We start from the raw sequence: 25,140 nt of genomic DNA, 5'->3' as shown, positions 1-25,140 counted from the left end.
TGGCAGGGGAGGTGGCAAGCACAAAGCCCTGAGGTGGGAGTTAGCAGTCCAGCAAACAGTGTGTCTGTAGTCAAAGGAAGAAGAGCAGAGGAAGACACATGGCTTTTGTGTGTGTGCGTTTTCTTTGTGTATGAATAAAAGGCATGCATGCCACAACATATGTGTGACAGTTAAAGGAAAGGTCCTCACCTCCTACCTTCTCTGGGACAGGATCTTATTTGTGTTATCTGGCTCACAAGCTTCTGGGGGTTCACCTGTCTCCATACCCCATCTTGCCGTTGGAGTGCTGTGACTACAGACGCCCGCTATTGCATCCCATTTTTATGTAGGTTCTGGGGATCCAAATGTGGGTCCTCACACTTGCCCAGCAAGCATTTTACTCTGTGAGCCATCTCGCCCGTCCCAGCTCTTATTTTAAAAGGGCAGCTGGAGAGAAACAAGGCCCAAAGCCAGGCATGTTGATTTTAACCAAGGTGGCCCAGGGTGCAAGGAGATGAATGGATTAATTAACCAAGGACCCTGAACCCTTGAACCCATTGCCAGACAGTGCATAGGAAGGGTCCCCATACTCCATCCAATTCCAGTGTGGCCACACTAGGGTAGGGTCTCATGGGCTTGGATGAAGGGTGTTATGTATGACAAAAGAGAGTAAGCAGGTTTGGATTCCCTGGCACAGCATTTGGGAGCCATGGAGGAATTCACAGCAGGGATGAGGGCAGCAGGCAGGAGACCTTTCTGGTGACAATGTGGAGGATGGGACAGAGGAGGGGACAAGAAGCAGGCAGCTCGGCTAGGAGGCTGTTTCAAGAGTCCAGGTGAATCTTCCTACCAACAAATGTTCTGGGGGTGCATTTTGGGGTCACAGTGACATTTATAGGTGACACAGGAGAGAAAGTGATATCCCAGTGAACTAGAATCCTTGCTGTGGTGTTGGTGGGGAGTGTCCTTCCGTGTCCAAAGTTTGCTTAGGAGTATCTAAGGTAGAGCGATAGAAGGAACTAGGAAAGGTGACCTCCCATTGTGATTTGACTATGACTTGCTAATTATAGGAGACAGCCAGAGTAGGGGGAAAAATCAGATACTCAGATCCTGCTATGTGATCTTAACCAGAGGGCTCAGACTCTCTGAGCCTCAATTGGTTTTTGTTTGTGTAAATCCTGGGTATTCAAATACACCAGGAAACTGAGGCTAGGCAAATCCTCGCCTGAGCTATTCCCAGGACACTCTGAATCTCACTATCTTCATCTGTCCAATGGGTGCAACTTCCCAAGAGGCTTACATGGAGCACTTGCACAGGGAGGATTGGGGAAGAACACATGGCCACAGTGGTTCATATCCTGGGCAACCTGTGGATTCAATAAAGTGATGTGCAAAATGTCTCCCAAAGGAATGAAGTGATCATGAACTTTGGTGGCCTTCCTCACTTCCAGGAGATTTTGAAAAGAGGAAGAGAGCAAAGGCCAGTGAAACTTGCAGGGCAATAGTCTGGGCCCAGGCTCAGGGAGTCTGGGGACTGTGTTGGACATCCAAGGAGGAAAACACATGATCCACATGGAAAGGAAGCCACTGGGAGAGTGGCAGAACTCTGTGTTCATGTTTCCATCCGTTTGTGGGTGTTGCCTCAGGACCCATAGGGAGTCAAACCATCCAGTCCTGCTGCCTGCCTTCTGGGATGTCCCCCTGAGGTCACCTCTGCTGTCTGTGAGCTGCTCGGCAGCCACCCTCATTCCCTGCCCCTTCCACGAAAAGGGTAGGGGTGCGGCCTTGCTTCCCTTGCAGATGCCAAGATGTTTCCATCTCCCTTGTTCTACCAGGATGCCCACCGCTGAGGTCCCCCAAGTAGGTGGGCAGGGTGATGGAGGCGATGGAGAGGAAGCTGCTGATCCAGAGGGAATGTTCAAGACCCCCAAAAACAGCAAGAGAAAAACCCGGGACTATACCCGCTTCTCGCCACTATTGCTGGTCTTTGCTGCTTTGGCCTCAGCAGGAGTCATGCTTTGGTATTTCCTAGGTAATGGGAAATGAGGCCCAATTGGAGTGGTATCCTGGGAGGGTTCAGGGTGGATGTAGGGACAACTGTCATGGCTGTGGGGGTGGTACAAAGGATGGACCAGTGTTCCAGGTTCTACAGTGCTTTTCTACTCCCTGTGTCCTACCTTTCAATTCACCTTCCATCATGTCCCTCCAGGTGAGCACACTGCTGGACCTTTGTGAGTCCAATGGCTTAGTCAGCACCCTGATTCCTTCAGCTGGGGAGGGAAGACTCTTGAGCACCCAATTCTTAGGTCTGGATAAACCAGGGTCTGTGTGCATGCCATCCTTTACCTACAGCCCTCCTGGGCTATCCCTTGGGCTCAAAGCCATGTGCTTTGCTGCAGGAGGCCCAGAGGCACCCACAGGACCTGGTACCAATTAGTGCCTCTGCTCATTTGAGCCCCAGGTGTTACTCTGGGGAGAGGACTATAGCTTCGTCACCTCTGTGTCTCCAGGACTCAGCATGGAGAATCAAGGGGACCACTAGACAGTACCCAGGCTTGGGAACCTCTTCTTCATATCTGACTTTGCCTCTTTGGCTCTAATATCATGGCCCTCAAGCAATCCTTGGAGCCCCATGGGTGATCCATCTATCATCATCCATCCAACAACCATTCACTCATCTTTTTATCCATCCAATCATTCATCCATCTATTCATTCATTGTCCATCCAACCATCTGCCATCCATTCATCAACCATCCATCTATCCACCATCCACTCATTGGCTTATCCATCAATACATCATCTACCCATCCATCAGCAACTCAACCATCTAATCATTCAGCCATTCATCTGTTATCTGTCAATCATTCATCAATAAATCCATTCATCCATCCATAATTCAAATATACATCCATCTATCCATCTGCCATCCACCCATCAATCCATCTATCTGTTATCCACCCACCCATCCAGTGCCAGGCACCGCCCTCACATTATACAGGCTCTGCCTCCCACCCTCTCCAAGAGCCATCTAAAGCCAGATTCCAGCACAACCCACCTTACTCACACAATGGGACCCCTTTCTTCCTCCACATCTCCTTGGGGCTTTTTCTCTCGCTGCAGCATTCCTAGAAGGTGTTATGTAGTATGGAGACCTCCATCGAATGTCTATTCTCATATACTCTGTGGAGCCAGGCTCTGCTCCACCACAGCCCCTGCTCTTTTAGCCTCTATCATGTTCATCATTGAATTTTGGACCCATGTGTCCCTCACTGTATTGGGCCAGGAGCACAGTCTCCCTTGCCATGACCATGTCCGTGCCTTCAACCTCAATTCTCCCTTCCTCAGCATTCTCTGCCGAGGAAGATGCTCCTCTTTGCCTCCACCCCCTTTTCCTTGGCATCTTTAGTGATCAAATGTCCTTTCTCCCTGGTGACTTCCACATTTGCTTGTCCAGCTCAGCTCTATTGCTGTCTCTCTACCTGGATGTTCAAGGATTCCCTTTAACCCCAAGTGTGCAGAACACAGCTCTCCCCAGTACCTACAATCCCTCTTCCCTGTGTCTACGTGCCTGCAGGCATCCATTTTGGCCATGCAGCTCCTTCTCTACTTACCCCTCTCCCCGCTTCCAGTTTTCCCAACACAGCAGATGCTTAGCATGCTCTTTGGAGATCCCTGTTAACTTGGTAGATGGGGATACAGAGCAGAGTCCCAACAGCGCTGCCTTGGAGGCACAAGACTCTGAGGACGTGCTGAGGATGACAGGTGAGAGAGGCAAGAAACCTTTGGACATGCTTCTTTGGTAACCCATTCCTTTCTGACCAGGTTACAAGACAGAAGTGACCATTAGCCAGGTGTACTCTGGCAGCCTCCGGGTGCTCAACCGCCATTTCTCCCAGGACCTGGCCCGACGAGAGTCCAGTGCTTTCCGCAGTGAAACTGCCAAAGCCCAGAAGATGGTAGGGAGGGACAGGAAGGCAGGAGGGGGAAATGTGGGAGGATGAGAGGGCAAGGGCATGTGTGAGAGAGTCTGGTGAGTTTGTCCGTCACTTTGCAGGGAGTGCTTGCTGGGATAGACCCTGTCCTGGCTACCGTGGGAAGGGTCATGCACAGGATCCAACTGACTAGACAGAAATCTTCATTTTGCCACTTGCCAGGAGTGCAGCAGGGAAATTGAAACTGTGCAGCTCTTATTGTCAGGGCCCTGCCCCTCTCATACAGTGCAATGGCCATTGCACTGGGGACAGTGGGCTGCTAGCCCCTTTCACTCTCAGCAGGCACGGGACTATTATTCAGGGGGCAGGTAGACATGCTGCAGGCACCCCTCAGCCATGAGAGAGGGGACAGCGTGGGCTGCTTCATGGTGGTGTCCCAGGTGTGCCCTCCTGATAGCACTTCCATTGCCCTCAGCTGTAACTTGCTCATTAACAGCAGGCCATCTGAACTCCCAGAGTGGGTTGGCCGTACCAGAAGTCCCTGGGAGAAGGAAAGGGGGACCCAAAGGTGAAGTGGGTCTTTGCAGGGTGTGGATGAGACTGTGTGTGGCAAGGGGAGGTTTTGGGATGGAGGACAAGGTGTGAGGTCTGTGCCTGTGACAGTGGCAAGTGAGAGCCCTCACCCTGGGCTCCCATGTCAGTCTGGAAAGAGAAAAAGACCGGGAAGGCACTTGGGAAGCCCGTATCCATGCCACCATGGAGGGTAACCAGGGCCTTGTCTCCCTTCTCGCAGCTCAAAGAGCTGATTGCCAGCACCCACCTGGGTGCTTACTACAACTCCAGTTCCATCTACTCCCTTGGGTGAGTTGTCCCAGCCCAAATGGACCCTAGTGAGAGCCTCAGCTCTAAGGGCAGGAGGGGCTGGGCCCTATAGACTTCTGACACAGTACCCTAATCATACTCCTTCTCAAAACTCCAAAATAAAGAAAACAAAAAACATGGGGAAACTGAGGCACGGAGCAGGACCTTGGCCTCCTGCATGTGGTTCCCCTTTATTGAACTTGGTCTTGTCATCTACAGCTGGTAGTGTGTTGTGACAAGGTTCTCACCACACCAGGACTGGGGACGTCTGATGTAGGTGGGTCCAGGTTGGGAGTGTGCTTAGAAGCACGAACCAATGCCTAGTTCAGGATCTGGTTCTGCCACTAACCAAATGGTCTATGACCTCCTGTGACTCAGTCTTTACTCCTATGGGTGAGAATGGGAAGAGCGCATCGTAGGTACCCAGTGGTTGGAGTCTCAGTCATTTCCCTTGAGTGGAGCTACACAGGGACAGGGTTGCAGGTCCCTTTCACGTCTGTCTGCACAGGGAGGGATCCCTCACTTGCTTCTTCTGGTTTATCCTTGACATTCCTGAGTACCAGCGACTGACACTGAACCCTGAGGTGGTGCATGAGCTCCTGGTGGGTGAGCTTCTGTCCAATAGCTCGACCCTGGCTTCCTATAGGACGGAATATGAGGTGGACCCTGAAAGCCTGGTGATCCTAGGTCAGTATTGGGAGGGGAATCCTGGTGCAGTTAGACCAGCAGGTCTGGGAGAGACTATCCTTCCCCAGGGCGGGGGTAGGATGCTCAGGTGAAACCCCTGTGACCCTGGAGCCAGGACAGAGGGTGGGGGCAGGGGGTGTGGAGGGCAGAGACTGGCTCTGCCCCTCTTCTCTGTTTTTGTTTTCAGGGTTCTATTTATTTGGTTTTGCCCTTGTTTATTTGTTTGTTCATTTCCTTTTGACAGAAGCCAGCGTGAATGACATAGTCGTACTGAATTCCACGCTGGGTACGCCGCTATGTCCTTGCTTTGGTCTTTCCCTTTTGAATCCCAGGTCTTCATTGTTGGGGTCCCGAGGCTTCCACTGTGGGGGCAGGGAGCCCTGATCTAGGGACACTGGGGGACGTCACAGGGGGCCCTGAGTGAAGGCTCTGAGCAAGGCTGAAGGGTGGGGGTTCAGGTTGAGGGGTGTTTGTATGCCTGTGTCTTGGATGTGAGTACGAGGGGAGCTCGTCAGTCATATGGAAATCTACCCCTGAAGCCTGTCACTCAACTCAACCTTCCCGCCCACCTTTTCCTACTGAAGGTAGAAACAGTCTTGCCAATCCATGCTTGGTCCCTCATTCACTCAGCATTTAAACTGTTTTGTTGGAGGTGATGGTTTCGGCATATTCAAAAACTCTCTCTTTACCCTTCCCTCCTCAGCTAAGCTAACCTGCCCCCCTCTCTCTGCCTGATACCACACTGTTAGAATCACTTTGCTTTTCTCCCAGAGGCCCCACTGGCTTCGTGCTGAACCCTGAGAAGCCAGGTGCCAGCTAGAACACTCTATAGACTGGTGACTCCTGGAGTTGTGCAGTGTACTATCTAGGCTAATGTTACCCTGTTACTCTGAACACACAAGCCTTCTGTACTCAGATTTCTCCTAGACTAGCTAGAGCAGTGGTTCTCACCCTGTGGGTCATGACCCCCTTGGGTCACACAGGATTGCATAGCAGATATCCTATATATCAGATATTTACATTATAATTCATAACAGTAGTATGATTATAGTTATGAAGTAGCAACAAAGATAATTTCATGGTTGGGGGTCACCACAGACATAAGGACCTGTATAAAAGGGTCACAGTATTAAGGTTGAGAACCAGTTTCCACCCAGAGCTAAAGTAAGGGTGAGCACCTCGACCCCTCTCAGGGAGGAAGATGGCTTAAAATCCCAGTTGCTCCTGTTCTGACTCCCTTTCCTCCTGCCCTGCTGGCCAGACATCTCGTTGGTGGGTGGAAGCACTGACCTCAAAGCACAGCTTCAAAAGTTAAAGCCATGATTCTTATGCAGCTATGCTGAGCAGGGTCAAATATATCTACCTTGATAAGGGATGTTGTCAAGGGCAAGAACACAGATCCTCTTTCCATCATGTCTGTCTGTCTATCATCTGTCCATATGCCTATTGTCTAGCTATATATCATCCCCTATTTATCATCTACCTTTATCTCTGTGTGTATCTATCATCTGTGTATATATCTATCTTCTATCTGTGCATCATCTATTAATCCATCTATCTGTCATCTGTGGCAAGTCAGTCTGCAATGACATGGCAGAGTTAGATACAAACTGGCTCCTGTCTTACCAGGCAGTGACACTCTGACCATGGGGTGGCTTTTTCAGCGAGCCAAGATCACTTGGCGGCTTAACAGCCTCTTCATTAACACACAGCCCTCAAGAGCCTGTCCCAGAAGTCACAATGAGTCTGGGCCAGCCCTCACTCCCACTTGATAGATATGGCTTGGGGACAGGTGAGTGAGCTGCAGTTTAGCCGGTTCTGCTTAGTGCCAGCCAGCTCTGGAGGGGCTGTGAGCTAATGGTGATTTCACACTTTGAAATGATGGGAAAATGTCTTGTGCAAATGTGTTTTCTTTCTCGTTCTTGAAGCTCCCCCATAGCAGCCTCAATTTTGCCTCTTAACTTGAAAAGTCTTTGACATTCCTATCTAGCTTTTTCCTGTCCGACCTAGGGCAATGCCTCTCAGGACTCCTTGATCCCCCAGGAGTCACTGAGGACCTTGAAGAACTTGTTCCCATGAGCTGTAGGCATATTTATCAATTTAAACTGAAGCATCAAGAAGTCATCTATCAATCCATTGAACATCAAAACTTTTTACATTTTATTTTTATTTATTATACATTTTTTGAGACAGGGTCTCTCTACAGACTTCTGGGTATCCTGGAACTTGCTAGGTAGACCAGATTGTCCTTGAACTCACAGAGATCCATCAGCTTTTGCTTCCTGAATGCTGGGATTAAAGGTGTATGCCACTGTGCAGGCTTAAATTTTAGTTTTAAGAAAAGGATTCCCTATGTAGCCCAGGCAGGCCCCAAGCTCTCAATCCTCCTATCCTAGTCTTCTGGGTGCTGGGATTTCAGGTGTGGGCCACTATACTGGACTTTATTTTTAAAATAACAACAAATCCATTCATATCAACAAAAATATTTTTATAAGAAATGGAAGTTTTCCCTAAATCCAATTTGCTTTGAAGAATGGTATCATGACATCTGTCCATTGATGTCGGTAATGGCTGCTCTTGTGGGTGTCTGTATTTTGTCTGCTGTGATATCACAGGTCACAGGGCTAAGGAACATTCTGCTACACTCTCCTGGAGACAAAAACAAACAAACAAACAAACAAACAAACAAACAAAAACTCCCAAGGGTCTTAGTGTTAATATGAAAAAAAGAGTTTGACCTTGACCCCTCAGGACCCCCGGTGCTACATTGAGAAATCCGTGTGTGGTTGGAAAGGCTCTTGGCACAACCCTCTTTCTGTTTGTTCCCACCTTTGGTGGTTTTATTTCTCATCCCAGGAAATGGCTTTAGTAGCATCACACAGATGAGTGGGGTGGCACATTGGTTGATCCCAGAACTTGGGAGGCGGAGGCAGGCTCATACGACTTTTAAGACTAGCCTGAGCTACAGTAGTGAGACCCTGTCAAAATGAAAATAACACCCCAAATAAGCCACCACCCTCCTCTTATCTGCTTTATGGGGCTCCTTTGAAAGGTCATGGTCAGTAAGGTGTCAGTGTCAGCTTGGCCACCCTGGGTGCCCCCAGGATGCTGGGCCTCAGCAGCAACTGCTCACCATAGCTAGCCTCCTGAGCCAGTCCTGTGGCAGTCATTGTGTCCACATGCAGGCCATGTTCTATGTCATGTCTGCCCTGATGCGAACCTTGTGTTTCTGGTGGTGGAGCTGTGCTTTTTGCTTGTGGGGGTGCCCAACAGAACCCCTGCTTTCCAGGACACGGAGGCCAAAGGGTGGATGAGAACTTGAACCCTGTCTTTTTTTTCAGTGCTGGGGTTGAACCCAGTGACCATGCCTGCCAGTCTTGTGGTCAGGAACACACCCAGGATCCCTTCAAGTAGACTGAATCCCCCATGCTAGGCCTCTGCTTGCACTGTGGCCACCTGGGTGACTGAGGAGCTCTGATCCCTACAGGGAGACAGACGCACACAGAGTATCACAGGCCAGGTGCCAGTGCCAGAACAGACAGTGCTGTGAGGGAAAGAATGGATCTGTGCGGGGGATGGAGGTGGACTGGGCTGCAAGGCAGAGAAAGGACCCAGGTGAGGGAATCCAGGGAGATAGGAGGCAGCAGCTTCGAGCCAGCATCCAAAGCCTTCCTAGAGGCCGCGTGTCTGTCAGGTGTGAGCCCTGGGGAGCTGGGAGTTCCTTGGGTCGAGAGGGGGAAGAACACCTTGGCCAGAGGAGACATGGCCTGAGAGGCCATGGACAAACACCTAAAAGAAGCCAGATAGCAGAGAGGTCTCTCCCTTTCCCAGGCAAATGCCTGGGTAGCCCCTGTGCCCAGGAGGTCTGCATCCCACTGGAATCTAGGTGGCCAGGGCAGGAGAGGGAGCTGAGTGACAGGTTGTAGCCGCAGACCCTTCCTGGCCCCTGTGAGGCCAACTATTATGGTTATTTCTGTATGCCAGAACTCAGAGTCACACAGCTGAGGCATGTTGGTGCCAGGGGATACTTCAGGGACACCCAAATGCCACCCCCATCTCAGGTTCAACCCTAGATTTCCCACGCCTGCTGGCAGAGCGCCTGGCCTCCTTGCTTCGTGAAGCTTAAGGCCCGGCCTACTGGGTACTCTGGAGACACAACTTTGCTAGCTCTGGCGTAGCATATGAGCTGGTGGATTAAATGAGCTTTAAGTAAATTACATTTTCTAAGTGCATTTAATTTATTATACTTAATAAGGAAACGGAACGTATTCAATTAGGTTGAGTTTAATGGGGAGGATATCCTGGGGTGTGGGGTCTGTGGGGTGAGATGCAAGAGGAGGTGTGAAGTGAGGGAAGCTGTGAGGTTGGCTGGGGCTGAGTCTCCAATGGGGACAGCTTTGGGGTGAAAGCCACAGAGCTTTCTCCTCTACCTTTCTCTCCTCATGGCCACAAGAACAGTCACTGTTTTTATCCACCTCTTATAGCATTTCTGGCTCCGTGGTGAGGACCCTGGTGTGTGTTGTCCTCAGCCTGTGGCAGCCCAGTGAGTGTGGGCCACTGTCACTCCAGGGGGAATCCATGCCAGACTGTATAGTCTCGCCCTGCTTAACCTTTTATGGCTCCCTATGGCCACAGGACAGAGCAGTGATGGTTTTGATGTGATCCAGGCCTGCCTCTCTGTCTCTACCTTGTGCTCTTGTAATGCTTGCTCTGTGATCAGATTTTGCAAAGCTCCCTCAGGATTCTCTGCTCAAGCTGTAACCCTCCTTGCCATCTATGCACCTTGGGCTGGGTCCAAGGCCTGCATCTTCTGTGCTATTTGTATCTGGCATTCATCCAGGCACACAGGGCTCAGTGAGTTTGTTGAATTAATGAGTGAGTGCATGAGTCAGGGGTTGGGCAGGGAAGCTACAGGGTGAAGAAAGGTGGGTGCCCTAGACCAGTCCCTATCTTCCAACATGGCTGGAGGGGACTCTGTAGCCATTCCCAGTTTCTCTTCCTGGCTAAGGGTTCTATCCTTCTCCACCTCAGGCTGTTACCGCTACAGCTACGTGAAGCCAGGCCAGGTCCTCCGGTTGAGGGGGCCGGACCAGCTGGCCTCTAGCTGCCTGTGGCACCTCCAGGGGCCTGAGGACCTCATGCTCAAAGTGCGGCTCGAGTGGACCCAGGTTGACTGCAGAGACCGGGTGGCGATGTATGACGCAGCTGGGCCCCTGGAGAAGAGACTCATCACTTCGTGAGTCCCTACAGGGCTGAGGGAGGCTCAGGGTCAAAGGTCACACTGTCTATGCTGGGACCAGGCTCATATGGCTGCTGTGGAGGCCAGTGGAAGAGGAGGCTAGAAGGTTGTGCGCCAAGCAGCGGTCTCCAGTCCCTTCTCAGAGCCCCAGTTTCCCTAACTGGTTGTAACTAATCAGTTGTTGTATGTGATCCCTAAGGTCCACTCTGGGAAGGTACATGGCTTATTAGAAGTTTCTAGAATCTCGCAGCAGCCTGGTATTCCAACCACCACTCCACTGCACACTAACTGTATGCCTTAAGACAGGGGGTTGCCCTTTTAAACTTCAGGTTTTTTTTTGTTGTTGTTTTTAAGATTTATCTTCTGTATATGAGTGCTCTATCTGCAGGTCAGAAGAGGGCATCAGATCCCACTATAGATGGTGTGAGCCACCATGTGGTTGCTGGGAATAGAACTCAGGACCTCTGGAAGAGCAGCCAGTGCTCTTAAGCACTGAGCCATCTCTCTAGCCCTTAACTTCATTTTTCTCATCTATAAAATGGGTGTACATTTTTGCTCACCATTTGTTGAGACTGTGAGACTCCAAATCTCACCATCTATGCCAGATAGAGAATAGCCAAGAAATGCAGCCATTGTGACCCTCTCCTCCAGGGTGGGCAGAAGGTTGCTAGACTTGCAAGACTTCAGGAAGTGGGGCAGGCAGTCCTGAGTTGTGTCATTGTTGACTTACTTTGTCCTGAGGGACAAAGTGGTGTCATTTCTATGTCTATTGGGTCATACCATCTTGCACTCTTCTCTGCTCCATTAGGGTCTATGGGTGCAACCGCCAGGAACCCGTGATGGAGGTGCTGGCGTCGGGCTCTGTCATGGCAGTGGTGTGGAAGAAGGGCCTGCACAGCTACTATGACCCCTTCATGCTCTCAGTGAAGTCTGTGGCCTTCCAGGGTGAGGGTTCCCAAGGATAAAGGTGGTGGCATGGACAGGATCCCTGATTTCCAGTGGCGTCCTATACCTTCCCTATTGGTGATGGAAAGGGTCTAGAAGCCTTCACTCTGCAGCAGATCCCACTCACCTTTCTCCCCTTTGCTACCTCCTCCCCCTTTCTCCTTCACACTCCTCCCAAGGCCAACTCGTTTTTAGCAAGTTTGAAAATGTAGGGACTTGACCCTGGTAGCCCCCAGCAAAGGTGTCTTGGTCAGGCACCCCCAGGAGGTCTACCTTGGCTCTTCTGTAGCCTCACCCACCCTCTTCCCACCTCTCTCTTCCCATCCCACACAACAGGTTAGCAGAACTAAACTTGAGGACCCTGCCTAAGCTAGGGTGGGTGGGGAGCTCTTTAGGGCCCCTTGCTGTTTATAGCTGCAGTTCCCTGCCGTGTCTGACTATTTCTTCTCATTCTCCTGGATCAAGCCTGGGCTCTCCAGATGGCCCTGCAGAGTGTGACGACTAGTGTTCTCTGACACTATAGTATACAGGAAAACCAAGGAAGGCTTTGGGGCTTTTGGTCCCAGGGAGAGGTGACCAGAGAACCCAAGGTCACTGCTGCTTCCACCCCCTGAGGCCTGAGCCTCTGAGTGACTTGGCCAACCCTTCCTCCTCTTGTCTAAATTCATCAATGTGGTGTGTGTGTGTGTGTGTGTGTGTGTGTGTGTGTGTGTGTGTGTGTGTGTACCTGTGTGTGGTGCTGGGATGGAATCCAGGGCCTTGGCACATTTTAAGCAGATGCTCTACACGTGTTAAGCAAATGTTCTACCACAGAGTCATGCCCTCAGCCTCCAAACCTCCTCTTTGCAGAGGGAGCAGCCTTCACTCCACAGCTGCACTGTGAGGCCTGCTGTAAGCATATTTTGCATTCTGTTAAGTGTAGTGTTCAGGTCACTCATCAAGGTCTACCTGGCTGGCAGATGGAATGTGCTATGATCGTTGCATCTGGGTTGAGCACTCTTTTACCCATTTTGTAGAAGAGGAAACTGAGGCACATTTACATGGTCATGTTTGGCCCCAAGCTTTGCTGTTGGAGGTAAAGGAGTACAGCTAGGCACTGTGGGAGGGCCAGGGGACAGCAGCCTGATCATTGTTCTTGGACCCAGACTGCCAGGTGAACCTGACACTGGAGGGCCGGCTGGACCTACAGGGCTTCCTCAGCACACCCTATTACCCCAGCTACTACTCACCCAGAACCCACTGCTCCTGGCATCTCACGGTGAGTCCCGCCCCTCCTGCAGCCTGCTCTCTGCCCAGAGCAATGCATAGGGCTTCAGCACCTGGGATGGGAGATGGTGACATCCTGTCCTGACCAAGTACTCATAGGCTTAGTACAAAGCCTGCTGGGAGGGTGAGGGCTGTGTCTTGTTTATCTGAGGGGTAGGTGCCCCACCTTGGCCATACCCTATGAGACATGTGATTACTTGCCCTCCTTCCCCAGGTACCCTCTCTGGACTACGGCTTGGCACTCTGGTTTGATGCCTATGCACTAAGGAGGCAGAAGTACAACCTGTTGTGTACTCAAGGCCAGTGGATGATCCAGAACAGAAGGTAGCCTTTCCCCCTCTCCCCCCCCAACAAGGACCTCAAGCCCCCATAGATAGATAGATAGATAGATAGATAGATAGATAGATAGATAGTGAGCACAGGCTGAGTCTGGCAAAGCCTACTGTTTTGACCACCCTGAGGACCTGGGTTCAATCCCTAAAACCAACATGGTGGAAGGAAAGAACTGACTCCCAAAAGTCATTCTTTGGCTTCCACAGATCTGCTGTGGCTAACAGGAGGGCCTTTCTACTACACAGAGACAAACAAAACAATGGGCATGAAACAGACCCCTTCTGCTGAAGACTAAGTAAGATGATGGGTGGAGAATGTGCCAACCATGAATGCTAATTGGCTCTTACTCTTTGTCAGGCAGGAATGGAAAGAGACTATGTGTGTCCTACAATCTAGTAAGGAAGTCATGCTGAGTTCATGTCTCTACCTGTTTTCTGCAGCTATAACAAAATCTCCCAAGGCAGGGTGGTTTTTAAAGAGTAGAGGTTTGCTTGCCTCATGGGTATGAAGGCTGAAGTCCAAGAACACAGCATCAGTATTCAGTATCTGTTTGGCTTTCTGCTGAGTCATAACATGACACATGGGGTCATGTGATGAGGCAGGGCCAAAATGGCTTACATGACAACTCCACTCTTGAGACCACCCATCAGTGCTTCTTATCCCTTTATCTGCTAATTTGTGAATTAATGTATTCATCAAGTGCAGCCCCTGACCCAATCACTTCCCAAAATGTCCTTCCTCCAAACTCGGTTTCCAACTGTGAATTTCAGGGACTTGCCCAGAGCCTGACAACAGCAGGGAGCCTGAGGCCCAGAGGCTGAGTCATTTGCCAAAAGTCCCTGTGGCTTATGACATCATCACTGAGCTCTGGCAGCCCGGGGGCGGGGGTGGAGGGTGGGGGGTGGGGGTGCAGTGTGACTGCCCAGTTGTGTGTCTGTCCACGGGTGCATGTACACCTGTGAGAATTCTCACTCTTGTGTGGTGTCTCCCCATAAAGGCTCCAAGTAGCCTGTGATGGCTGCTATCTCAGGAGAGCCACTCCCAGCCAGGGCACCTGCCTGCTGGTGGGAGGCTATGCCATCTCTTTTGCTCTCACCAGTTCCCCTGAGAGCAGCTGGGAAAGTCCCACCTCATCTCAGCCCCTCATTTGGGATGAAGGGTCCCCCCAGTGGAGACTGGTCTCCTTGTCCCATGTCATGCCTGGTGGAAGGCAAGCCATGGTGGGAGCAACACAATGGAGGCCTGGGGCCAGTCTCTGGTTACTGTGGGCTGATAAAGATATGCCATTACTGGGAAACTCTCTGAAGACTGTGTCTTGGAAAATCTGCTGTGTGGGTAGCAGAGGCCTGAGAAGTGGGGGAGGGGAGCGGGAGACCAGGTCTTTTGGCCCAGCCATTAAGAGGTACAGCTGAAAGGTGGCTGAATCCCTACTTCCAGGTGCCATTCTAGTGACGGAGTCCTCCCATCGGCTGGACAACCTTGACCCCCCACTCCATGCACCATTTTCTCCCAGTTCTTCCTGATGTCCTTATGGCCTAACGGAATCCTCCAGTGGCCTGTAGGTGGTGGAGAATCTTGTCCTTGTAAGACCCGGCTGCTGGCTGCTGGGTTTCGCAGAACCTCCTTACTGGGTGCTAGCTACCGCAGTGACGGCTTCCCCCCTTCCAGGAACCTGCCCTCACTTCCTCTCCTGTGATGTCACTCTCTTGTGACCTGCCTGACCCTTTCTGCTAGCTTCCAGCTAAGAGATAAGATGGAACTAGCTCCAGAGCCCCACGGCAGCCCCCTGTGGATTGGCCCTGCTCTAGGTGGCCCTTCTACATCCCTGTGGCCCTTCAGCAACCCCGAGGCCCTGTGGCCAGTGCCACATGTTGTCACTTTGTGTTAGGAGCCACTTTCCCCCAAAACCATTTTTCCAGGTCCTCTCAGAAATGTCTGCAAGGAGGTGGGGGCAGGGGGTGGTTGTCACCGGACTACAGTGCCACCACCACACACACTGAGGCCTGAAGTTTGCTGCCTCCAAAGTCACACAGCTTGTTGGGTGACAAAGTTAAGTCAAACTCAGCTCTTCTGTGCTAGTCGAATGCTCTGGCCACCACAGAGCAGGCCACTGTCCCTTCCTCAGTGCTGTCTCTCTGTCCTCCTTCCTTCAGCTTGTCCTTGAAAGAAGGACATGTGCGATGAGGCCTGGCCCCTCCCCTTCCTTTCTTCTTGCCCATGCTTCTGCCCATCCACTCAGTATCTCTCCAGCTCCTCAGTAGGGAGCTGCTGATATGCCAGATTGACAGGGCACTCCCTCAGCATCTGGGTAAGGCCCTGAGGGAAAGATTCCCCCCAAACCCAGGGGTGAGACAGCAGGGCAGCCCACACAGGCCCCAGTACCTTCTGACTCCAGCACTTAGTGGCTGAGGTGAGAGGGCCTGGTGAGCAAGAGGGATGGAGGGCCAGAAACTCAGAGGGCCATGCTGGGGAACAGTGCCCCCATATGCCTGAATCTTAAATTTGTTCAGGGACACTCCCAGCTCCCCTGTCCACTTCCTGGGGCCCTTTCCAAGGACAGCAGTCTATAATAACTGTATTATCATAACTATAACACACGCATATATATTACATATATATTATATTATATCATATACCCTCAAATCACAGTGGGGTTTCCCTTAGCTTGGAAAGGGGCTGGGCTTGCTCCAGGATGGCCCCTGGTGGTGCTCATCTCTGTTTGGTGGCTGGACTCAGGCTCTCATCTCTCTGGACACCTCTTTACTCTCTGACACAGGCCAGCTTCCTTGCTTATGCATGTTAAATGCCTGTGTCAGGAGTTAAACCTGAGAAATTCAGAAATATGTGCTTCATCATTTCCCTCTCAAATTACTCATGGTAATCTGTGATCGGAAAATACTTAAGTGGAAAATTCCAGGAGTGAATCTGTTTCACTAGCTACCTCTCTCTTTCAGAGCCTGATTTACAAAGACAGACTTAACTTCAACGTGCATAGGTAGAGCATAGTACAGGTAGTGTTTGGCACTGCCTGGAATTTCTGGTGTCCACCGGGGTCTGTGACTGTCTGTGACTTGCATGAGGAAAAAACAAGTCCTTTGAAATGCACATTTTAATGTAAATAACATTTTTGAAAAATCACATTTCCCAAAGATGCAGCCCACTTCCTGAGGCTGTCCTCTGAGGATAATAATCTAGGGTTCTATCTTTTGTCCACAAAAACCAATGTTTCCTTAGCTTGTAAAGGGGGTGGGGAGTACAAAGGGCCAGGCTTGCTCAGAGCTCCCCCTAGTGGTGATTCTTTCTATGACGAGCAGCTATGTTCTGGGGCTTTCAAAATGCTCCTGTTTAGGACCCCTTCGTTTGCCTTGAAATGATGGAGCACACCAACATTGAGTGAAACAAATGTGGAGCCTCCAATACTTTTGAAGATTTAATAACTGGCTTAATAGTCCAGGACTGGCACCCTCACACCCCTATCTACCATTAGTTATGGGGTCCCTGGAAAATTGTGCTGTGGTGGTGTGAGAGAATGCAGGAGGAAGGGTCAAATAGCATTAGAGCGATGCTATAAAGGTGACTTTTTGGCCCCATGGGTTTCTGGACTGCACTCTGAGAACTACTAGTGGGTGTGAGGTCACAGATGCACCTGAAGCCAGAGTGGCTAGGAACCTTAGGGTGACAGTCAGGGTCTGGGGAGCTCGTTCTCCAGAGCTCCTTTAGGGAGCTGGGTTGGAAGGGTCTAGATTTTTGTTCCACTTTGCACTGCTCCTTAGTTATGGACTGAGTCCATGCATAGACACCTCTGCTGGGAGACCAGTCCATGTGTCTGAGCCATCCCTGGTCACACTCCTAGGCTGTGTGGCTTCCGCACCCTCCAGCCATATGCGGAGAGGATCCCCATGGTGGCCTCGGCTGGTGTCACCATCAACTTCACCTCCCAGATCTCCCTTACAGGCCCCGGTGTGCAAGTGTACTACAGCCTGTACAACCAGTCAGACCGTGAGTACAATGGGGTGGGAGGACTGAGGAGGCTGTCCTGCCCCTTTGCTGTCCCCAGTTGTACACAAACATTTATGAGGCTAGACCACAGTGAGCTGTTTGTGTGTGCATGTGCGTGCCTGTGTGGCAGGCAGCTCCATGTATCCCTTTGTGTGTGTTGGATGGGTGTGGTTTTGCATGGGCCATGGACACAGGCACTGGAGCAGGTATATGGGTGCCTGATCATGTGTATTTCATGCCATGCCCTAATGGTGCCCTTCTGCTTCCGTGACCTCCTGTGGGTCCCCAGCCTGCCCTGGAGAGTTCCTCTGCTCTGTGAATGGACTGTGTGTCCCTGCCTGCGATGGGATCAAGGACTGTCCCAACGGCCTGGACGAGAGAAACTGTGGTGAGCAGTCTGCTACTGCCCTCCTCTCCTTTCACTCCCTGCGTTGATCTTAGTCTACCCCACGTGTGCCCCCCCCCCCTTATGAGCACCCAAGAACCCAGGGTTCTTGTAATGTGTCAGGATGCCAACATGGAGGCAGCATGGGAAAGTGGCTTTCCCGGAGCCACCCTGAGGCAGTGTCTGAAAGAAGCTGTGACCCTCAGCTCAGATTTTCCCCTTCATCATAGGCAAATATGCCAGATATCTGTCCTAACGAGTCTTCTGAAAATTAACCAAGAGGGGAGGGCAGGACCAGGTAAGGGTGGCTGTTGGGCTAGGACTGCTAGGGGACAGGATCCAGGGTAGGAATCCTGTATCTCTCTCCTTGAATGGGGCCCTCATCCCTCCTGCTGAGGCAGGAACTGGTGGTCTCCAGGCTAGGGCTCTCAGGAACAGTTCTGAGCAAATGCCAGCTTCTGGCCCAGACCCACAATCCAGGAATCAGAGCACCAAGGCATCTGGGCAGTGATGCCCCAAACCTCACTGTCAGTTCTCAATCTGTGAGGAACCAGAGGAAGACATTTTATATTTGACTCTGAATATCTGGGGACCTCAGACACATCATTCATGTCTGTTCCCACCAATGAAATAGGACTTGCCAGGATTGCTAGAAGGATTTGTGATGGTGGACATGTGATACAGGGAGCATCTGCTGCCACTGTAAAGCCCAGCCTGGTCCCCTGGCCCCACAACCACTGTCCTCTGTACCCACAGTCTGCAGAGCCATGTTCCAGTGCCAAGAGGACAGCACATGCATTTCACTGCCTAGAGTCTGTGACCAGCAGCCTGACTGTCTCAATGGCAGTGATGAAGAACAGTGCCAAGAAGGTAGGGGGACCCTGCCTAAGGTCTCCAAGGAGATCAAAGGGGGTCACAGAAACACCTGTCTTCTTGTTCAAATGCTGTCAACCTACTGTGGACATGATCAGCTGTCCGTCCACTCAGAGGTCTGTCTGTCTATCCATCTACCCATTCATTCATTCATTCATTCACCCAACTATCCAACATCCAGCCAGCCATCTATTCACCCATTTATCCAACCACCCGCTCACTCACTCATCAGCTACCCTTCCATCTTTGCCCTTCAAGGAGCTACCTCTTAGTAAGAGGACATGACAGGCAACCAAAAGCCTTTGGAACACCATGTACAGTAGTTGGGGATGCTGGGGGAATGGGAAACTTGTTAGATGTAAGTTTTTAGCTGGGCCCTGCAGAGAGCTGGAATTTAAATAGTCTGGAGGTAAGGAAGCAAGGACAGGCACAGGGTGGGTGGGTGGCGTTGGGATGTCCATTACAACAAAGAGCATATAGGGGTCTTCAACTGCAGGGGAAACAGGGCCCCGCTCTTGGGTCTCTAGTCTGATAGGAGAATCATGGTTCTGCCTTCAGGGGAACACAGCCTCACTATCAATGGGGCCAAGCTGAATGGGGGTGGGAGGAAACCCTAGAGGAAACTTGGGGAACCCTTTGGTGTGACTGACACCCCTCCCTAGTCTCCTGGCCTCTCCTGGTGCCATATTTTCCGGGTCTCACTTTGGAAGGCTCCCTTGGGGCTCAGAGACCCACCTCTGGTGGACTGCCTGGTCCCCTCCATCCCAGGAGTGCCCTGCGGGACATTCACCTTCCAGTGTGAGGACCAGAGCTGTGTGAAGAAGCCCAACCCAGAGTGTGACGGGCAGTTGGACTGCAGTGATGGTTCAGATGAGAAACACTGCGGTGAGCCTGCCGGCTGTGGCTGTGCATGAAGACCAGGCCCTGGGAGGGGGTAGGGACTCTCATGGGGACACAGGAGAGGAGTGTCACCATATGTCTGTTCTGTGTCTCTCTGTCTCTGTCACCTTTTCTGGGGCCTGTCTCTCTCTCTCTCCTTCACCTTCCTTTGTTTTCTGCCTTCATTTCTCACTAGCCTTTCTTCCTTCCCCTCCTTCTTCTCTGTCCACCTCTGCCCCTCCCTCTCCCACCCCCAGACTGTGGCCTCCAGGGCCCCTCCAGCCGCATTGTGGGCGGGTCCGTGTCCTCCGAGGGTGAGTGGCCATGGCAGGCCAGCCTCCAGATTCGGGGTCGACACATCTGTGGGGGGGCTCTCATCACTGACCGTTGGGTCATAACAGCCGCCCACTGCTTCCAGGAGGACAGGTGAGGGGAGAACACAGGGCCTGGAGGTGGGAGTAGGGAAGGCCATGGGAGGTTCAGTGCAGACTGTACTCAGACAGAGGAAAGTGTAGAGGATAGCCCCATACTGGCTGCCATGATAGGTGGGATCTGATCTGGCTCCAACCTAAACATGCTATGTGTTGCTAAGCTTGTCGTTGAACCTTTCTGTGCTCGCCTCTTGCTTTAAGTTGATGCCACTATCATTCATTCATTCCATTAGCCCAACAACTGTGCCCCTCCTACATGCCAGGGGCTGTGCTGGACATTAGGGAGACAGTGGAGGAGACCACTGCCCACGCTGGTCCCAAGCCATAACCCCTACCATAATTTGACCTGTAACAGGGGGTGGTGGGTGAGACCAGCGAAGCTCTCAGGGGACATCTCACTAGCCCCCAAACCTCTTTTCCTGGTGAGTCCAGTCCTAACCAGATCTGAGGCCCAAACCCCTTAAGCCCGTCCCACAAAAGCCAACTCTCCTGAGTCCTCTATTGGCCTCCGGGGACCTGTTTATCTTCCCCAGGCACACTCTGCCCTGCCCACCTGCTCCTCTTATCTCTGCCAATTTCTTCACAGCAGTCATGTTCCCCCCTTCCCTCCTCTACCCCATCTGCAAAGTGGGCTGGAAACACTGTCCCAGGCCTGGCACTGGGCTCTTCTCATTAGTCACTTAAGAACATGGAAGTAGAGAATGTTCCCATTTCACAGATGGTAGGGCTGAGGCTAGAGAAGGCCAGGCTTCACTAGGGAGGGATGAGGCTAGGGGTGAAGCTCAGGTGGGAGAACCCAAGCATGTGTTCAGCCAGCACTGTATACCAGTCAGGGGTTTGAGAGAAGGAAGGGAAGACCGTGTAGAGGGAGACAAGGTCCCCTACCCCAGTGGGAAAGCTGACAGTTGCCAACTGGGTCTCGGGATAGGAGACTAAGTAAGCAGCTGAGCTATGATGACTTCCCCTGCTTCCCACCCAGCATGGCCTCCCCAAGGCTATGGACTGTGTTCCTGGGCAAGATTCGGCAGAACTCACGCTGGCCAGGTGAGGTGTCCTTCAAGGTGAGCCGCCTGTTCCTGCACCCGTATCACGAGGAGGACAGCCACGACTATGATGTGGCCCTGCTGCAGCTGGACCACCCGGTGGTATTCTCGGCCACTGTGCGTCCCATCTGCCTGCCTGCGCGCTCTCACTTCTTCGAGCCGGGACAGTTCTGCTGGATCACTGGCTGGGGAGCCCTTCGAGAGGGTGGTGAGCAGGGGCAGGTGGCAGGGAACTGGGTTATCAGGAGCAGGCTTGGAGGACTGTCAGGGTCCTACCTCCAGGCCCTCCAGCTTTGGGATCAACAGAGCTGGGCTAAATTTATAGGGCAAAATCTATAATATGGCCTGTGGGTCCTGCTAACTGCCCTCCTAGCTCTCCTTTGCCTTGGAAGGCACTGAAGAACTTAAGCAGAGGGCATAGGGGATAGGTAAGGATGCCACAGATTGGCTGTATGTACCCTGGGGGAAGGGTGGGGTCAGATGGGGTTCTTTATTTTTTTTATTTTTTATTTTATTTTATTAGTTCAAATTAGAAACAAGCTTGCTTCAGATGTCAATCCCTTCTCCCTCTCCCTCCCCTCCCCCCCAACATCCCACCTGCCCCTAGCCATCCCCCCTCCACTCCCCAGGCAGGGTAAGGCCCTCAAAAGGGGCTCCCCAAAGTCTACCACATCATCCTGGACCAGGCCTAGGCCCTTCATGTGTCAGATGGGGTTCTTTATTACTGCAGATTGGATTGAGGGCAAACTGTCACATAAGCCACTCAGCCTTAGGGGTGGGCACTACAGCCCCATGTTGTTGATGAGAAAACTGAGGCTGAGTCCCTTAGTTACCGAAAGCTGCTCATTCAAGAGATCCGGGCAGGGACTCAGATCTAGGACTGACTGCCCTCTTTCTAGGGCCTAGAGTTTCCTGCTTTTGCTGCTAGAAAGGGTATTCTTCCCTCCAGGCCTTAACTGACAGGAGCTGCCATCTCTAGAGGCTGCCCCTCAGTTCTGCAAACATAGGCTTGGCTGGCCTAACTACAGACTAGACTGCAACCTTGGCAAATGGTGATTTACCACCTGGAAGTATGGGCAGGTGTGGTGTGGTGTTGGAGATTGAACAAGGGCCTCACATATGCCATGCCCTGCCACACCTGATCTCTGCAGAGATACATTAAAGATGGGGACACTGAGGCTCAGAAAGGTGACTTGGCCAAGATTGCAGTGACAGAGCAAGGGTTCCTCGCTTGGTCACTCACTCAGCAACACACATATGAGCACCTACTACGTGTCAAACATTGAGGCAGACAAGAGGGGGGTGAAAGCAAGAACACTCTTGGGAAAGACAGACAATGATATGAGCTACCACAGACAGGAACAGGAAACAGCCTGGAGAAGGCACCTGCCCGGCATGGCATCAGGAGGAGGGGTCTACAGAGGCTGGAATGACTACTGAGCAGCTCCTGGGAACCAGATGTTCATGGTGAAGGCACAGGTGGCAGGTAGAAGGACCTGAGAATGCTAGCAGCTGCCTGCTGGAGGGGAGTCAGGGTAGGCATGCCTAGGGGAGGGCCTTGGAGCAGGTGGGCCTTAAAGGCTACCACAGGACTCGTGGGTGAGAAGTCCTCTCCACCCACATTTTAGAACCAAAGGGGCTTCAAAACTCCAATGTCTGGCCGAGCATCAGACTGGTGAAATATTATCTCATAGTTCTGTGGGACAAGATCTGGAACAAGATCTGCTAAGGAGTTAAGAGTACAGTGAGGAGCCAGTAGCACACGCCTTTAATCCCAGCACTCGGGAGGTGGAGGCAGGTAGATCTCTGTGAGTTTGAGGCCAGCCTGATCAAGTTCCAAGGCAACCTCCAAAGCTATAGAGAAACCCTGTCTCGAAAAACCAGAAACAAACAAAAAAAAAAAGAGTACAGCGAGGAGCTTTACCTGTTTTTGATAGCATCCCCTGAGGCTACAATAGAACAGAGGGGCATCAGACCTCCAGAAGCCCTTGAGAGGAAGGATGAGGGGGACATGCTCTAACAGGCTTTTCTGGGGTAGAGGGGAGGACTCTGTCATCATGACCATGTAGATGAGTCAGCAGTGATAGGGCAGAGTGGGAAGGGCTCCTGAGACATTAGGATGACCACAGTGGGGACAGATTCCTAGCCCCTTGTATTTGCTGCCACCCTCCCTGCAGGTCCCAGCAGTAGCACCCTGCAGAAGGTGGATGTACAGCTGGTCCCTCAAGACCTGTGCAGTGAGGCCTACCGCTACCAGGTGACCCCACGCATGCTCTGTGCCGGCTACCGCAAGGGCAAGAAGGATGCCTGCCAGGTATTACCTGTGGAATGTGGGCTGATGGGAAGATGACTATACCCGCTTTACAGATGGGGAGCCTGAGGCCTTCAGAGGCCGAGGGGGTTGCTCCTGGCTGCAGAGGCACATAGCACACCTTGGGGTGGAAGGTCTTTGGCTCTGCTCCTTGATATCCTGAGACTTTGGGACTGGGGTCATACAGGGGTAGACTGATGTATCCCCATTCCTCTTTTAGGGTGACTCTGGAGGTCCACTGGTTTGCAGGGAGCCCAGTGGTCGCTGGTTCCTGGCAGGGTTGGTTAGCTGGGGCCTAGGCTGTGGCCGACCCAACTTCTTCGGCGTCTACACTCGCATCACGCGTGTGATCAACTGGATCCAGCAGGTGCTGACCTGAGGGGCTGTTCTACAGAGCTGGACCTGACTCCAGCCCAGATTCAGGGCACCCACCCAGCCAGGGCACAAGTATTCCAGGGCAAGTGGCCCTGCTGAGGCCTGTTTCCTCAGGCCTACCCCAGTGACAGCACAGAGAAGGAATGTCAGCTGGTGGCCGGGATGTCTCCTGAGGTTTGGGCTCCAGCCTCATTCTAATTGTTTCCCCTTTTCCCTCTCGTACCACTGTTTTGGTGTGGGGTCTGGTGGCAATGATACAGGCTCTCAGTCTCTTCAGGAAAGTAAGGTCCCTTCCCCAAGCAAAAGCCACTTGGAGGGAACTGGCTCAGACAGCATATTCCAACCTGTGAGGGCCCCTGTGTACTTTGGATGGGTGCGAGGAAGGTATCTCTATCAAGGGGAACCCTCAGAGCCCTTGAGACTGCCAAGTGGGCCACACTGTAAGCCAAACCATGGGGCAGTCCCAGCTGCAGGTGCCGGCTGCAGCTCTGCCCGCTACAGGGCCCTCCCTGCCATTCCCTGGAGGCCCACCAACTGTTCTGAAAATAAAGCAGCTGACCAAGCCCTGATGCTGATATCTGAGTGTCCCCATACATCTTATGTCTGTCACGGAACAGATCTGCTGCTGTCTTGGCCCCTCAGAGGCCACTGTGCAGAACAGTGAGAGGTGGGACTCAAAGGCAGGGATTTTTCTGGAACAGCAAGCTGGGTACAGCCAGAACAGAGGGGAAAAGAGGAGCACTGCAGGGGGCTGCAGGTAGGTGAGACCCAAGAATGAGCAGAGGATTGGGGACTGTGGGAGCCATGGCAGGCTGCAAAGCAGAGTCGCTTCACGTTTTACAACCAGCACTCACACCATGTTGGGGGAGCTGGAGGCAGGTGAGGGGAGATAAAGTTCAGAGAGGGGACAGAGATGGCTGGAACAAACAATGGAGATGAGCTGGAAGATTTAAGACACAGGGGCGCCCCCTGGAGACAGTGGTGACAAGTGTCATGTGCATAGAGCTTTGGAACTGACAAGGAGTGAAGGAGGGTTAGGTAAGGCTGATCAGGAAGCAGTGGGAAGGACTGGATCCTGCTGGGAAGGGATGGGGCCAGGCAGGCAGGGTGGGCCTCTGGCACCCGTGGATAAGGCACAAAAGGGCCATATGTCAGCCCCCCCCAAATGCTTAGTCCTAGGGGCTTCTGCTAAAATAGGGGGTTCCACCTATCCCATTAATCTTAAACCAGGTGGGGAAGGAGGACCACATCTTTTATCAAGCCTCCATCTGGCTCCTGAAAAGCTGACTGGAAAAGGGAGCTCACCTTTAGGAAGTGCATGTCTCAGGGTTGTGGTGGTGTTCTCCAAGCTGTGAGCTGGCAGGAGGGTGCCCTGGCCCCTGCCAGGTGTAGGGACACCCAGACGCCAGTGGCGTAGCTTCACAAAGATGGGGAGTAGGATGAGTCGGGCAAGAGGGTGAGGTGGCCCAGCAGGAAGGAGAGGGGTAGCCCATGGCTTAGGCTACAGCAGAGCAGTTGACAGAGCCAAGTAGCCTCAACTTTGACTCCTGAGTACAGGACTTAGTCATACACCCAGGAAAGTGACAATGACAGGGGGCTTC

The 25,140-nt window shown here is 52.1% G+C and overlaps 1 protein-coding gene across 1 annotated transcript; it reads left to right on the top strand.

The window, feature by feature from the left end:
• Positions 1–1,779: 1,779 nt before the first annotated feature.
• On the top strand, positions 1,780–24,110 carry Tmprss6 (transmembrane serine protease 6). Its single transcript, XM_027403933.2, has 17 exons — positions 1,780–2,011; positions 3,803–3,936; positions 4,706–4,773; positions 5,282–5,460; positions 5,705–5,746; positions 10,492–10,696; positions 11,508–11,644; positions 12,790–12,902; positions 13,125–13,234; positions 17,097–17,242; positions 17,532–17,630; positions 18,384–18,497; positions 19,269–19,385; positions 19,637–19,805; positions 20,790–21,061; positions 23,031–23,167; positions 23,385–24,110. The coding sequence occupies exons 1-17, from the start codon at positions 1,780–1,782 to the stop codon at positions 23,541–23,543; spliced, it is 2,433 nt and encodes an 810-aa protein (XP_027259734.1). The 3' UTR covers positions 23,544–24,110.
• Positions 24,111–25,140: the final 1,030 nt, after the last annotated feature.

Source organism: Cricetulus griseus, chromosome 2 (genome assembly GCF_003668045.3).
Source record: "Cricetulus griseus strain 17A/GY chromosome 2, alternate assembly CriGri-PICRH-1.0, whole genome shotgun sequence".
Lineage (NCBI taxonomy): Eukaryota > Metazoa > Chordata > Mammalia > Rodentia > Cricetidae > Cricetulus > Cricetulus griseus.
Note: the sequence above shows the minus strand (reverse complement) of the source record. Positions and strands in the feature narration are given on the sequence as shown.